Raw genomic sequence first — 13,616 nt, forward strand, 5'->3', positions numbered from 1 at the left:
CTTAACAGTGCAAGGTTCCGTCCTTGACATCTCCAGTCAAAGATGGTTGATACAATTAGTATTGCTTATTTTATTATTATTCAAATAGTTCTGCTACTTTCACGCATAAAACTGTGTTCTTCCCAATTGTGCACAGTTGCTTTGCTAAGACTCTAGAAGAAACCAGGGCGGCCCAACCACTAAGCTGTCCTAAGCAGCCACCTGGGGTAGGAGCCCAGGGAGGGCACTGCCCGCCTCTGCCACCATGACGAGGGAAATAGCCAGGCCCAGCTGCAGCACGGCAGGGTGCCCGTGCCTCAGAGCATGCCACCAGGCTGCCGTCGCTCCACCTCAAATGTGACACACACAGGAGGTGCACCCTCAGCGGGGACGGGATGCCTTGCTGGCCAAGTGTTGGCACTCTTGAGCCACCACTGGAAGAAACCCAACTGCTTCACCAGTGACACTGTTTTGCACCATGTGAGTGCTGCTCCCATCATGTAGGGCTGCCAGTCTCCAGGTGGAGCCTCAGTTCCTCTGGAGTGGCTTTAGTGGGTGGACCGTAGCATTATACCTCACTAAGGTTCCTCAGGAACTACTCCAGGAATTTCCCGGTTGAAAGTTGGCAGCCTTATCCCCTGTGTCTCCAGAGGCTACTGATGCCTGCTTCGTTCTGTCCACAGCAGAGGGTGGGTGGATTCGCAATTAATCTCTCAGGGCTGTGTTGTGACAACAGCCCTGGAAGGCTGTTCATCTTCAGGTGGGGCGGTGGGATAGAAAGACAACAGATCTTAAAATGTAATTATGTGCCCCATGACACCTTAAACTTTTATAGGCATTTTATGTAAGAGTGTACAAAGATAAAAGAGAAACAGCAGGGCCAAGGAGCCATGAAGTGTGGGGAGTACAGCTCGGAATGTTGCTTATAATGTGATAGATCCCAGTGGGCAGCCGTGTCGGTCTAAAGTAGTTGAACAAAGCAGGAGTCAAGTTGCACCTTTAAGACAAACCAAGTTTTATTCAGAATGTAAGCTTTCGTTCTGAATAAAACTTGGTTGGTCTTAAAGGTGCCACTTGACTCCTGCTTTGTTATAATGTTATAGTTCTATTTCAAATTGAACGTTGTAATTTACCTGTTATATCTTATATTCTAATAGTAATGTTTAACAGCACGGTGGGTGGAGGTTGGTGAGTGGGTATGTGTCGGGCAGTGGGGGGAGAAGTCTGGGGAAATGAAAAGGCTACAATGCATGAGGGGAGAAAAGGCAGATAATTGTTCGCTCCTAGCAGTTAAGCGTTAACAAGGACACTAGTGGCATTGGGGGTGGGGGGGGGCAGATGGTTCCTGGGTTGCTCTCTCAACCTGTATCTCTGCTTGGACGTCTGGTGCTTCAGCTTTGCCTGATGATTTCAGCATAACAATTACTACAGTGCTCTCTTTAAGAATGCAAATTCATGATGCCTGTAAATGAAGTTTAATTGCATTAACAGTCTCAGGTATTTATATGGGGGAAATGTTAACCACTATAAAGTGATAGGTTATAGCTATTAGTCTTTGGGAGAGGTTGCCAAATCACCAAACATTTTTTGGAAAAAAATCTTTGTGTTCAAATAGAAGGTGCATAGCTGGGCCTTATCTGTCTGGGTCAATCTTTGGAAGTGCTTTCTGAGGTAAAACATCTAAGAGGAGGTAGTTGCTGGAATGTCAGGGATGTCAGCCTCCAGGTGGAACCTGGAGATCTCCTGGAATTACAGTTCAACTTCAGAATACAGAATTTAATTCCACTGGACAAAATGGATGCTTTGAGGGGGAGCACTATGGTGTTGTACCCCACTCAGGTCCCTGTCCTCCCCAATCTCCACCCCCGTATGTCCAATAATTCCCCAGTCTGGAGCTGGCAACCCTACGCCCCGCTCGTATGAGTACTTTGAAAATACAGTGTGCTGGAAATGACATCATTGGATGAGGTGGAGCTTGGAAAGTGACTTCACTTGACCTTTAACCTAGGAGTGAAATCACAGGATGTGACATCACAAAAGTTATGGGAAGTTCAGGGACAGTTCATGGAAGGCATGGTTCCAAACCACTGGTTCAGGAACCAGCCTGATTGGTGCATGAATTGCAGTTTGTGGTTCCATTTGTGCCCCTGTCTATTTGCAGGTCTTTGGATGGAAGAGGCAGGATGCACAAGCCAAGATGTCCCTCGTGCTGCTTCCAACCTCCCTCCACAGAATGACGACATGGGAGGCCTCTGGAAATTGGCCCTGCTGGGAGAAATGGTCACCCACACCCAGTCTGCTCTCTAGAAGTTACCCTGAGGGAAGAGAGTTGTCGGGGGGGGGGGGGCAAAGAGAGGCTCAATGCAAATGGCTGCCCACATGGCTGGGAAAACCAGAGTCTTCTGAAGGACAGGACAGGTAATCCAGATTTTACCACCATTTTCCCCAAAAGCAGGTCTGAGAAAGGTCAGAGAGAAGCTGGTGAAAACTCAGGAGGAGGCTGTGCAAAAGCTGTGGGGAGGGGTAACCAACTCCCAACAGCACTGAACCCAGGGCCATTCTGACAGTATGCTGGAAAATTAAGGTAAGTGTGAGCCGTTTTGCCTGCAGAGTGACTGCCAAAAACCTCAGTCAGTTTCAGAATATTTGGGGCACAGCACTCTGTCTGATCAGACCCACTCACTGGACAGCTCTGTGCAGATGCAGCAGAGGCAGAGAAACAAGCATGCTTTGACACACACACACACACACCCTGCCTGCACCAATACAGGCTCTCACTTTGGCCCCCTTCACAGGCCAGCCACCTGCCAACCTGAGTGGGTGACTGAGTGAGGGAGCCACGATGGATGAATGCTCCTCACTGCCTGAGACCAGCCAGGCCTCCAAGAGCTCCCTCTCGGATGAGTCTTGCTGCATCGCGAGATCTTTTCCAAAAGCCCTTCTCGTGCCTCCACTCTCATGTTGGTGGATGGGGGCTGCACAGGAGAGGTCAACAATGTTGCGGAGACTTTCCCTACCCAGAGTTCATTCCCCAGATACATTTCTGCTTTGTGCTCCTTTGGGGCTCTTGTCTGCCATTATATTTGCTTCTGCCTGGCCTAGCTGGTTATTTTGCCAATTTGCTTTGCGGGTGTGTGTGTGGATGGATGGATAGACAAAAATATAAAGAGAGAGGGCAGAGAGATTTAATTTCCACAATTTGTTTTAATTTGGTGGTTGTCAGTCATCCTGTGGACTTTGACAAGCCAGCGTTAAGAAATATTTTAATTAATACTATGATCTTGAGAAAAGTCCACAAAAACCAAATCAATAAATATTTATCAACAGGTTTCAAACAAAAACCCCAACCAGTCCCGCCTCTGTCTCCCCTAGACTAAGAAATGCTCTCTGGGGGCGGAAGCGTCTATGGGCTGGGTCACAGAGGGAAAAGAGGTCTTGCCACATTATGTGCCTGCCACGGAGTGGACAAGCAATCTGAAGGGCAACCTATGCTCCACGGCTGGCCTAGGCAGACCCACATGCCATGGCAGGCAGCACTCACCAGCACAGCCAGGCCCCATAGCCAGGCTGTCAGACACGAAGTGTCAAATGATCAAGCAATGCGCTTGTGTGTGGACTAGACCATGTGGGGAGTGCTGCGCAGGGCCAGAGCATCTGGCAATCAGGTTCAGTCTGCAGCATCAGGTGAGGTGGAACGCCCTGCCTAAGACTCAGAGGAGCCTCTGCCAAGCCGAGGAGGCAAGACAGACCAGGGCCTGACTCTGGAAAAAGAAGCTCTGCACAGGTCAGAACTGTAATCCCCAGGCCTCCTCCGAGGACAGCAGGGCTTGCTGGAGCCTGATGAGATACTCCACACGGATCTGACTCAGAGACTCCCTGCAGGCCCCTATGAGAGGCAGAGCTCGTACAGCCAGGCAGGGGCAATGACTTCTGTTGATCTCCCACCACCTTGGATGTTAGCAGACCCTCAGGCACAGCACTGCGTCAAGGTGGAGGGAGACCTGCAGTGGGAAATCACTGTCCCCACTGAGATGTCCTTGAGTTTTCTGAATATGTGGTTGGATACAGGCACTGTTGTTGTTTCCTAAATAACTGGAAACGTTTCACTCCATTTTTTGAGGGAATATAAACCCCACACAAAACCTGCATTAGGTGGCACAAAGGCTGAGCAGGAACAAAGTTTAAAATGAATTAAACAAATCCGTTTACTGTGCCATGCACTTAAATTACAAATTAAAAACGCAGACTTGGGATACAGGCTTTATATGGAAACTACCAGACTTAGTAGGCCTCTATGTACATTAGATCATGCAAATCAATATCCATCATAAGTTGATGGCATACAAATAAGATCACTGTCCCATAGACAGAACCAGACACATTCTGGCCAAAAGGTCCTTCTCCAGTTGTCAAAGTGCACAGATACACACAAGCGTGGGTACAGGAAGCCAGGACAGGATATTTGATTGGTTAAACAAGCAGGCGGGTTCCAGGACAGTCCCTGGCAGGTGCCTTGGAACCCAAAAGCCACTGATGTAGGGAAACCTGCAGTCTGAAGCAGACCCACCCATTCTGTCTCTGCAGGAAATCTACCCCCCTCCCACTGCGTGTCTGGATCAGGTACTCCCAGGCAAGCGACTCATGGCCAGCTTCCCCTCCCCCACCACATGTTCCCATGTGAATCAAGGTTCCAGAGGTAACAAAGCACAGCAATTCATGCAGAGAGGCATCGGGCTGCCTATCCGAGGCATCTGTTCATGAAGAGCTAATGAATGACTGAATCACACTCAGTGCAATGACACCAAGAAGAAATACCCTCTCTTTCAAGAAGGGCAAGTGAGAAACATGAGGAAGCTGGAGCAGTAAATCATTCAGAGATAACAAGAGGCAGTTTCTTCTGTGGCTCTGGATTCACAGAAGCCTTTAAAGAAGATGGTGTTGCTTTACTGTCCTCTGGTAAGACCTCACCTAGAGAATAGTGTTCAGTTTTGGGCACCACAATTTAAGAAGGATATAGACAAGCTGGAACATGTCCAGATGAGGGCAATAAAGATTGGGAGGGGTCTGGAGACCCAGTGCTGCAAGGAAAAGGTTGAAGGAACTGGGTATGTTTTGCCTGGAGAGATGACGACTGAAAGGTGATATGATCACAAACTTCATGTATCTGAAAAGCTGTCATATAGACTAGCAGATAGTGCAGAACTGTTTTCTCTTGCCCCAGAAGGTCGGACCGGAACCAAAGGGTTTAAATTAAATCAGAAGAGTTTTTAGCTAAACATTAGGAAGATCTTCCTAACAGCAGTTCCTCCATAGAACAGGCTTCCTCGGTAGGTGGTGGGCTCTCCTTCTTCGGAGGTTTTTAAACAGGCTGGATGGCCGTCTGAGAGCAATGCTGATTTTGTGAATTAGGCAGATCATGAGAAGGAGGGCAGGAAGGGGGGGCTGCATCAGGGCTTCGTTCTTGTCACCCTTTTTTACACTTGCAGGGAAATGCTGATTGCTACTTTGGGGTCAAGCAGCAATTTTTCTCGAGGCCAATTTGGCCAGGGAACCTGGAGGATTTTTAATTTTTTTACCATGTTCTGGGCATGGAGCAGGGGTCACTTGGGGGGATGTGGGGTAGGTAGTTGTAAATTTCCTGCATTGTGCAGGGGTTGGACTAGACCCTGGAGGATAGGTCCCTTCCAACTCTATGATTCTACTAGCAGTAAAGCCTGTTGTAGGAAGAAATACAATGGGCCTTAGAAAAATATTGGGAGGGGGGATGAATGTGTAGGTGGCAGGAAGGAAGGAAAACAGACAAACAGAATGAAAGGAAAAGTAAGAGAGACAGAGAAAGAATGAGAGAAAGAATGGTAGAAAAAAGATGGGGAGAAAGGAGTGCAAGAAAGATGAAAGGAAGGAAGGTAGCGAATGAAATAAAAATACAGAAAGACACAGAGAAAGAAAGAGAAAGAACAGAAGGGAGAGGTTAAAAAAGAGGGGGAGATAGGAGTGAGAGGGAAAAATGAGAAGGAATATAGAATGAAAGAAAAAGTCAGAAAGAGAGAGACAGAGAAAGAATGAGAGGGAGGAAGGGAGAGTTATGGAAAAGTTGGGAAGAAAGGAGTGAAAGGAAGGAAGGAAGACATGGGGACAGAAAAATGACAGGCAGGCAGGCAGCTAGGCAACCATTAAAAGCCTTCCTTTCACTCCCTTCCCCTTGCAGGCAGATGGAGGGAGCAAAAGGGAGCCCTTCAATGGCTCCCCGCTTCTTAAAGCAAGCAGCTGACAGTAAGACCCACTCCGCTGTAAGAGGCTGGCAGTCATTGCAAGCTTCCCTTTTGCTCCCTCCCACTTGCAGATGGCGGGAAAGTGAAAGGGAGTCCATTCCATCTCATGGGACAGAATGGACTCCATTGTATGCTATAGACCCATAGGACAGAATTGACTGCATTGTATCCTATGAGCCCATAGGACAGAATGGACTGCATTGTATCCTATGAGCCCATAGGACAGAATGGACTCCATTGTATGCTATAGACCCATAGGACAGAATGGACTCCATTGTATGCTATAGGCCCATAGGACAGAATGGACTCCATTGTATGCTATGAGCCCATAGGACAGAATGGACTGCATTGTATCCTATGAGCTCATAGGACAGAATACAGTCCATTCCATCCTATAGGATGATAGGATACAATGGAGTCCATTCTGTCCAATGGGCTCATAGTATGGAATGGACTCCAATCTGTCCAATGGGCCCATAGGACAGAATGGAGTCCATTCTGTCCTATGGACTGATAGGATAGAATGGAGTCCATTGTGTTCTATGGACCCATAGGACAGAATAGAGTCAATTCTATATCAGCCCATTGTAGCCTAATTTGAATAGAAAGAATTAAGAGTATTTGCAGGTGGAAAGAGGGCTTGATACATTGTATAGTGCCTGTCAGTTTATCTGCTGCTGTTGAACTGGCCCCTGTCTGCTGTGAATGAGCATTCCTTTTGTGTTAGTTGAAGAGAAGAACTGCTACTGTTTGTCTCATGAACATGTCTCTCACAGTTTACTGTTTGCTTCATGGCAGCATTGTTTGGGGGGGGGGGGGGGAGATGGACTGTCCCAGACTTCCTACGATGGGCCCTGAGGAGAGACAGTAGTGATCAGTAAGCCCCTGGGGGAATCTGTCAGCAGAGAACTGTCTCCATCAGAGATCAGTGGTCATCTGATGGGGTTCTCACTTGACAGGGCCGGCAGTAGGCAGGGGAGAGCAGAACCAGCCAATAGCACACCAGAGACAGAGTGTGAGCCAATCCTGCATAGCCCACATCCAACCAATGAAAATCCTCAGATTTGCCACCACAGTAGGGTGTGCTATTTATTACTGATGATGATGATCCTAACCAAGCAGTACTCTGGCCAAACATACGTATTGCTTGGCATTCAGTTTGGGAACCACAACTAAAAAGCCACAAACTGCCTGAAATAAAAGTCACCCCACACCGCCTTTCTGCAAACTTCCATTCCTTCTTGGGACATCCATATTTGGTGTGGGAGGGGCTTCTGTGGCTGGCTCAAAAAGCACAAAGAAGCATCCAGCAGGGCTGTCCCCGATGACATCATAAGCCCCCCCCACACACACACACACCAGCTCCCAGGCCTCCCAGAACTATCTTTCTACACGGGAAATGACCCCTGTGATACAGACAGAAGTTAATTCACTCAGTGAGTCACACACCAGGAATCTTAAGGCTATCCCATTTGTCTGGAGAAGAATTATGTTCCCATTTTGGTGTTTATCTTCATTTCTTGTCATTCTGAGAAGCCCTCAGATAATCTAACAGATCGCCTCCTCTCTTCTTTTGGCAATTTTTGCATTTATTATAAACAGAACCTTTCCCAAACTCTTCAATGTTTGGGGGCTGGTTACCAAGGTACCCTCAAATATACTAGTCTGCAAAAGTGCTTTTTCGATTCAAATCACCCCTCTGAGATGCTCGCTGTGTCCTCCACGCCCCCCCCCCCAAGCCACACGGAGGGAGTTTTGCTTGCTAGATCAGATGGAGAGTCTGTCTTGGCCCAGCATTGCCCTGTCGGTCCCTCCGGGAGGAAGGCCACCCCACATCCTTTGAACAGCTTTCAAGCTATTATTTTCCCCCAAGAAGAAGAGGGATTGTGGCTCTCCAAAAGGGCCATAAAGCTCCAGCCCCTCCCAGAAGACTGATCCCCAGATTTCCTTGCACAGTCTCTGCCACCTGACACATTTACAGCACAGATGTGCACCTATGACAGGAATAGTCATTATTATTTCAGCTGGAATCCTGAACAGATGTATGTAGAAGACAGTTCCCCTGAAAGTGCTGCTCCCAGGAGTCGGGGGTGCTCCTTTCTCTGGGCTGCCCCCACAGCAGTTGTGGGATATCTCGATCTTCTCCCCTCCTGGTCAGGGGCAGAGGGCATGATAATGACCTGTCACCCACCACTAGGAAGTGACCAACCACGGGGTGGGGGGGTGTGCTGGGAGACACAGCTGTCCTGAAGGTTCACTCTGAGATGAGGCCAGCCAGCTCCTTCATGGTCCACTCCACTGCCAAAGCAAGCTCCTCTCTGGCTCCAAAGGCCAGTTTTGTCCCACTTCTGCTGCCAGGCTGAATGGCCAGGGGTCCTCCAGAAAAAACAGTCACAGAGGTCCAGGCCAGACACAGGAGGCGGATCAGGACATGCTGCAGCTGCCCTTCAGAAGCTTCTGCAGAATATCTTCTGTCAGGCAGATGTTTGCACACAGCCCAAGAAAACCAACATCCAAAGCACCATCCTCTAAAAAGACAGAGAAGGTAACCTCCACTTAACAGGGCAGGCCTAACTGTGGCAGATGCATCTTGTACCACAAATGTGGGGGAAAAAATTTTACAGACATGTACTTTCCAGTGGAGAAGCCTGAAAGCTGCGCATGCAGTTTTCCAAACCCTGGACTTTCTGCCCCGCAAGCTGGCAGGCTTCGCCCCAGCAGCACAAGCCTTTGCTATGAGGTCACCCCCAAGAGCTCCCTCTCCCCTCCACGCTTCCACATGGCCTTTCATCTCCGACATCTGGATCCTTGGCACACGGTGGGAGTTTTACAGAAAGAAAACGGGAATCACGTCCATTCCACTCTATATTAATTTCTTTTGCGAACTGGCTAGCACTTCAGAAGAGCATGTTTAAACAAAGAATAGGCAATCCATTTTTAAACATCAGCTGCTCCTGCCAGGGCAAACGTCAGCAAGAGGCTTGCCTCACACAGCCGGTGCCCTGAGACCAACTCAAGATGCCCCACAGCCCTAGCACTCCTCAGGCACAGCAGCAGTGCTGGCTTTGCACCACACTTCGCTTCACTTGAGGGCGCAATGCCACATGGGCCAGGTTCAAAAAGGGCAGTCCAGCAACTGGCCCTACTCACCGCTGGTCCTCTGAACCAATGCTCAGCAGGTCACACATCACTGCTAGAAAGGGGGCCACTGTGCCTTTATTTGGGGAGCCAAGAGTCTGCCAGCAAATGCAGCACCCCGTTTCCTTCTTCTCTCCCCACCCTCTCAAACTACTCCCCCCACGGGTGTTTCACTACCTTGGCAGCAGCTGCATATGAGAAAATCTCACTCTGCAGTCCACCTCCCTCAACATTACAGGGGAAGAGAAATTAGGGAGAAGATGGGAGCCAAGAACCAAGCCTCATCAAAAGTGTGATGCCCAGATTAAAAGCCACTCACAGCCCTGGTGGCCACTGGATGGCCCCCGGAAAGCCACCAACTAAATTTTACTCCAGAAGGAAAAATAGAGTTTGCAGACCCTGGGACAAAAAAGCTCCGGTCAGCCAAAACTGTCAGGGAGCTGAGTTGAAAGTCACTCCTAGTTTGAAAGTGAGCCCCCACCCAAGACTCTCCAGATTGAACAGCCTGCTGCCTACAGGCCAAGGGAAGTGACCAGTGATGCCCCCAAACTGGCACCAGAAGCCTTGGAGACAGGGTGGCAGCCCAGGCCTTCTCCTCACACCTTCCTGGGAATCAGCAGGGGCCAGGCCTGAATCACTCGGCCCAGCTGCAACTGGGAACAGGCCCCAGATCGAAATTCTGTCGCCCACATCACTGCCTTTCAATCTTAAGTATGGTTGCCATGGGGCTGAAATGAGATACACCCCTGTTCTGGGCTCCTTGGTGAGAGAGAGAGAGAAACTGAAGACCACCACACTTCTCACCTCCTCCATCCAGACTGTTCCCTTGGGAAGAACCCAGACAAATCACTCCATCGTTCCCACAGTGAATACTTGCACTGGCACATTTACAGCACACACCACTCATAGCCAGCAGAGGTGTTCCTTCAATCAAACTGGAAATCAAGGGGTATGTCTTATGCTTGTTCTCTTATCCTGCCCCAAACCTCAAAGCTGCCTTCATCAGCAGCAGGTGTGGACTCCCCCCCACTCCCCGCAAGCATTATGCATGAGGGGGCTGGTGCCACAAGTGCAGCAAAAAGCTATCTGGTGTCCCTTCTCCTCTGTCCATAATCACTCTTCACACCCACCCATGTCATCCTGGGATGTGCCACTCACTTAACTGGCTCTGTTCAGCCAAAGGAAAAAGCAGAGTTGAGTTACCTTTACCAAGTTCAGAATCCAGCACTACGTAGGACCTTTTCACTTGCTAGATTTAATGTCCTCCCCTCAGCAATCCTAACAGGAAGCATCAATGGCACACCTTTTCAACAGATTTTGTCCTTGTGCAAGTGGTGCCATCAAAACAGTATCCCACGTGCTATTAGAATGCTGTTACTACATCAATGTATGACATAGGATTTTATCACCAATTCTTGGTAGTATTTCAGATTTACCTGATATGAACAATTTGCTTTTTCTGCTAAATAACACTGCCAATAATATTAGTGAAACTGTGGCAAAGTTCCTCCAAGCAGCTCTACTTATACGTAGTACTATGGTAAACTAAGGTATTTTATAATGATTTAATTCATAACATTTTAGAAAGGAATTGAAATATGGACTATGTTTTTATACATGTGTATGCTTCATTTCTGCATTTCCTTTTTCCTACTCTTATCTATGCAAAAACTTTTTATAATGCCAATAAAGGAAATTGCTGTGTGTGTGAGTAGCAAATGGCCAAGCAACCCAATTCCTCTCCCCCCACCACTCCTGCTTGAGGCACCAAATTCAGAAGTCTGCTCTTGCAAGGCCTCACTTAACAGCAGCACCAGAAGAATCCAAAAAGCAACCAACCACTGCAGGATCTTGTAAGGCAGCAGCTGGCCTGCCCGGATGCCACCCTGAATGCACTGTGCCCGCTGTAACAGCAGGGGAGGCATCAAGGGCACCCCGCATGGCAGCTGACCGACAGCATCCCTGGCCCCAGCAGGCAGGCCAAGGGGACTGGGTTTCCCTGGAGGGGCACAGGTGCTCTGAGAGCTGCCTGCCAACACACAGGCAGTGTGAGAGGCCGATTTTAATCCTTCCCCCCACCCAGTCACAAAAATAACACCCAGTGTACCCAGCAAACAGTAGTGTGCATTTCATATTCATTCAGGCTTTCCGATGAAGACTTAATAACCCAAAAGTTCAGCTCAAACACAAAACTGATGTGCTCTTCTGGATACACAACTGAAACCAACAAAAGCCACAAAGCAGAGTGACCAGATCCATCCAACCCTGCAAGGGATGTTGAAAAGACCACAGCTCGCACCTGGATTCTTCGACAGGCACCACGACTCAAGACTCCACAATAAATCTGCCTGCCAACTGGGTCGATCCAAAGGGGCTGCATGTGGAGCAGACACAAGGACACTAACCAAAGTGAAAAGTACCAAGAGCAGGAGGCCACAAGAAACCTGAGCTTAAATGCTACTGCTAGAGCAGGAAAGCAGAACCTCCCAGGCAGAGGCAGCGGGCCTCAGAGCAGCAGCCGCTGGGGACAAACAGGAGGGAGAGGCTGCTGGGGAGCTTCCATGAGGTCTCAGCCAGCTGCTGCTGCTGCTGCAAAGAGAAGGCTGGAAGCAGAAGCAACAGCCCCTGTCTCAGTCTCATCATAACTCTGGAGCCAAGGCTCGGACGTGGTCCCTGAACACACTTTGCTATCCTGCTCAACAGCTAAGCTGTGAATTTGTCCAATGCTTTTTAAAAGTGCTACCTCAGCAAGTGAGCACCCCATTTCGTCACTGTGGATGCCACAGTTATGCTGGGGCACAAGGTTGAGTATTAATAGCCCTGGGTATGTGGCCACCTTGGAAAACACTGCTGGTCTTTAAGGCACCCCTGAATGCATATTTGGTTCTAAGTGCATTGTGTGTCCCTCCATTTCAGTGTGGCACGAGAGCTCTGTCTAAGGTGCTCTCAACCCCCCTTTGCCCATTCCAGGACACCTGCTCAGGGCGAGGCAAGCGGCACCGCCGAAGAGCTATAATCTGCCCCACGGACTTCCAAGCAGCGGGAGTTCCGCCTGGCGTGTGCAGCGCGGCTCTCGTGCGCGGCTTCTCGCGGCTGGGAGGAGAAGCGAACCAGCAAACATCCCTGGGACGTCCTCGGGCGTCTGGCTGGCAGGCCCCTCCCCCGCTCCCCCCAGGGCCTGGCCCCCTCGGCGCAGAGGCAGAGCCTGCCCGGCAAGGCGCCTCCATCCCGCCCGCCCCCTTCTGGAGCCGGGAGGCGTCCTGGGGCGCCAGGGAGCCGCTGCCTTCGGGAGCCCGCGCGGGGCTTGGGCCGGCCTCCAAGTGGCCCCCGCCGCCTCTGCCTCCCCTCCCGGGCTGCAGGCGGGAGGCTCCCGCCGGGGGAGGGCTTACCTGCGCGGGCGCGGGGGGCCAGGGCGGCGAGGAGGGCGAGGGCCAGGCGCCAGCAGTGCCGCTTCCAGCGCGTGTGCGGCGTCTCCATGGCGCGGGCGGGCGGCGGGGCGGCTACGAGGCCATGCGGCGGGCGAAGGCGAGCGAGGAGCCGCTTGGCCGTCCCGGAGCAGCGAGTGAGAACTTTCTTTCCGCCTCCTCCGCTTTCTTCTAAGGGGCCCGGCTGTCACTCCGCAGGGGCGGCGGCCAATCCGGGCGCGGGGAGAGCCCCGGGCACCGCCCCCCGAGGGCCGGCAGCCCGACCCCCCCCCCGGCCCCGCCCAGGGCAGCCGCCGCCGCTCCCGCTTGGCACCTCCCGAGCCGGCGCCCTCCGCCCGCCCGCCACTCACCCGGGCCGCCGCCGCCGCCGGCCAGCAAGGGCCTCGATCCCGGGCCGCGCCAGGGGGGCTCCTGCGAAAGGCTCCAGCCCGGCCCTGCCCACCCCCCCACCCCCACCCCCGCATTTCCATCCCTTGACAAACAGTTGGGAACACTACCGCGGGTTGCAAGTCAGGAATTTGGTACCTGGAATGCGGTTTTGGTAGAGAACCATGTAATCCGTCTCGATGTTTGTTCATTTTCAAAGGAGCTCTTAAGCCATCCCTGAAATGATGAGCTCAAAGATAAATATCACATTCTGCTAATTTCAGTGGGAAAGATGATGATGAAGAAGAAATTGGATTTAGACCCCACCCTTCACTACTCAAAGGAGTCAAGTGGAACTGAAAGAGTTCTGACAGGAACTGCTCTTGAGCAGAACAGCTTTGAGAGAGAAACTTGTGGCTGACCCACGGTCAAATCA

At 50.7% G+C, this 13,616-nt stretch overlaps 1 protein-coding gene across 1 annotated transcript in view; it reads right to left on the bottom strand.

Moving 5' to 3' along the window:
* COL5A1 (collagen type V alpha 1 chain) overlaps positions 1 to 12,866 on the bottom strand; it is a 451,358-nt gene extending 438,492 nt beyond the window's left edge. Inside the window, exon 1 of the mRNA XM_060250656.1 lies at positions 12,779 to 12,866. Within this exon, the coding sequence (XP_060106639.1) occupies positions 12,779 to 12,866 (88 nt within the window). The remainder of the gene's footprint in view (positions 1 to 12,778) is intronic.
* Positions 12,867 to 13,616: the final 750 nt, after the last annotated feature.

The sequence above is a fragment of the Heteronotia binoei genome, chromosome 12, assembly GCF_032191835.1.
Source record: "Heteronotia binoei isolate CCM8104 ecotype False Entrance Well chromosome 12, APGP_CSIRO_Hbin_v1, whole genome shotgun sequence".
In the NCBI taxonomy this organism is placed as follows: Eukaryota; Metazoa; Chordata; class Lepidosauria; order Squamata; family Gekkonidae; genus Heteronotia; species Heteronotia binoei.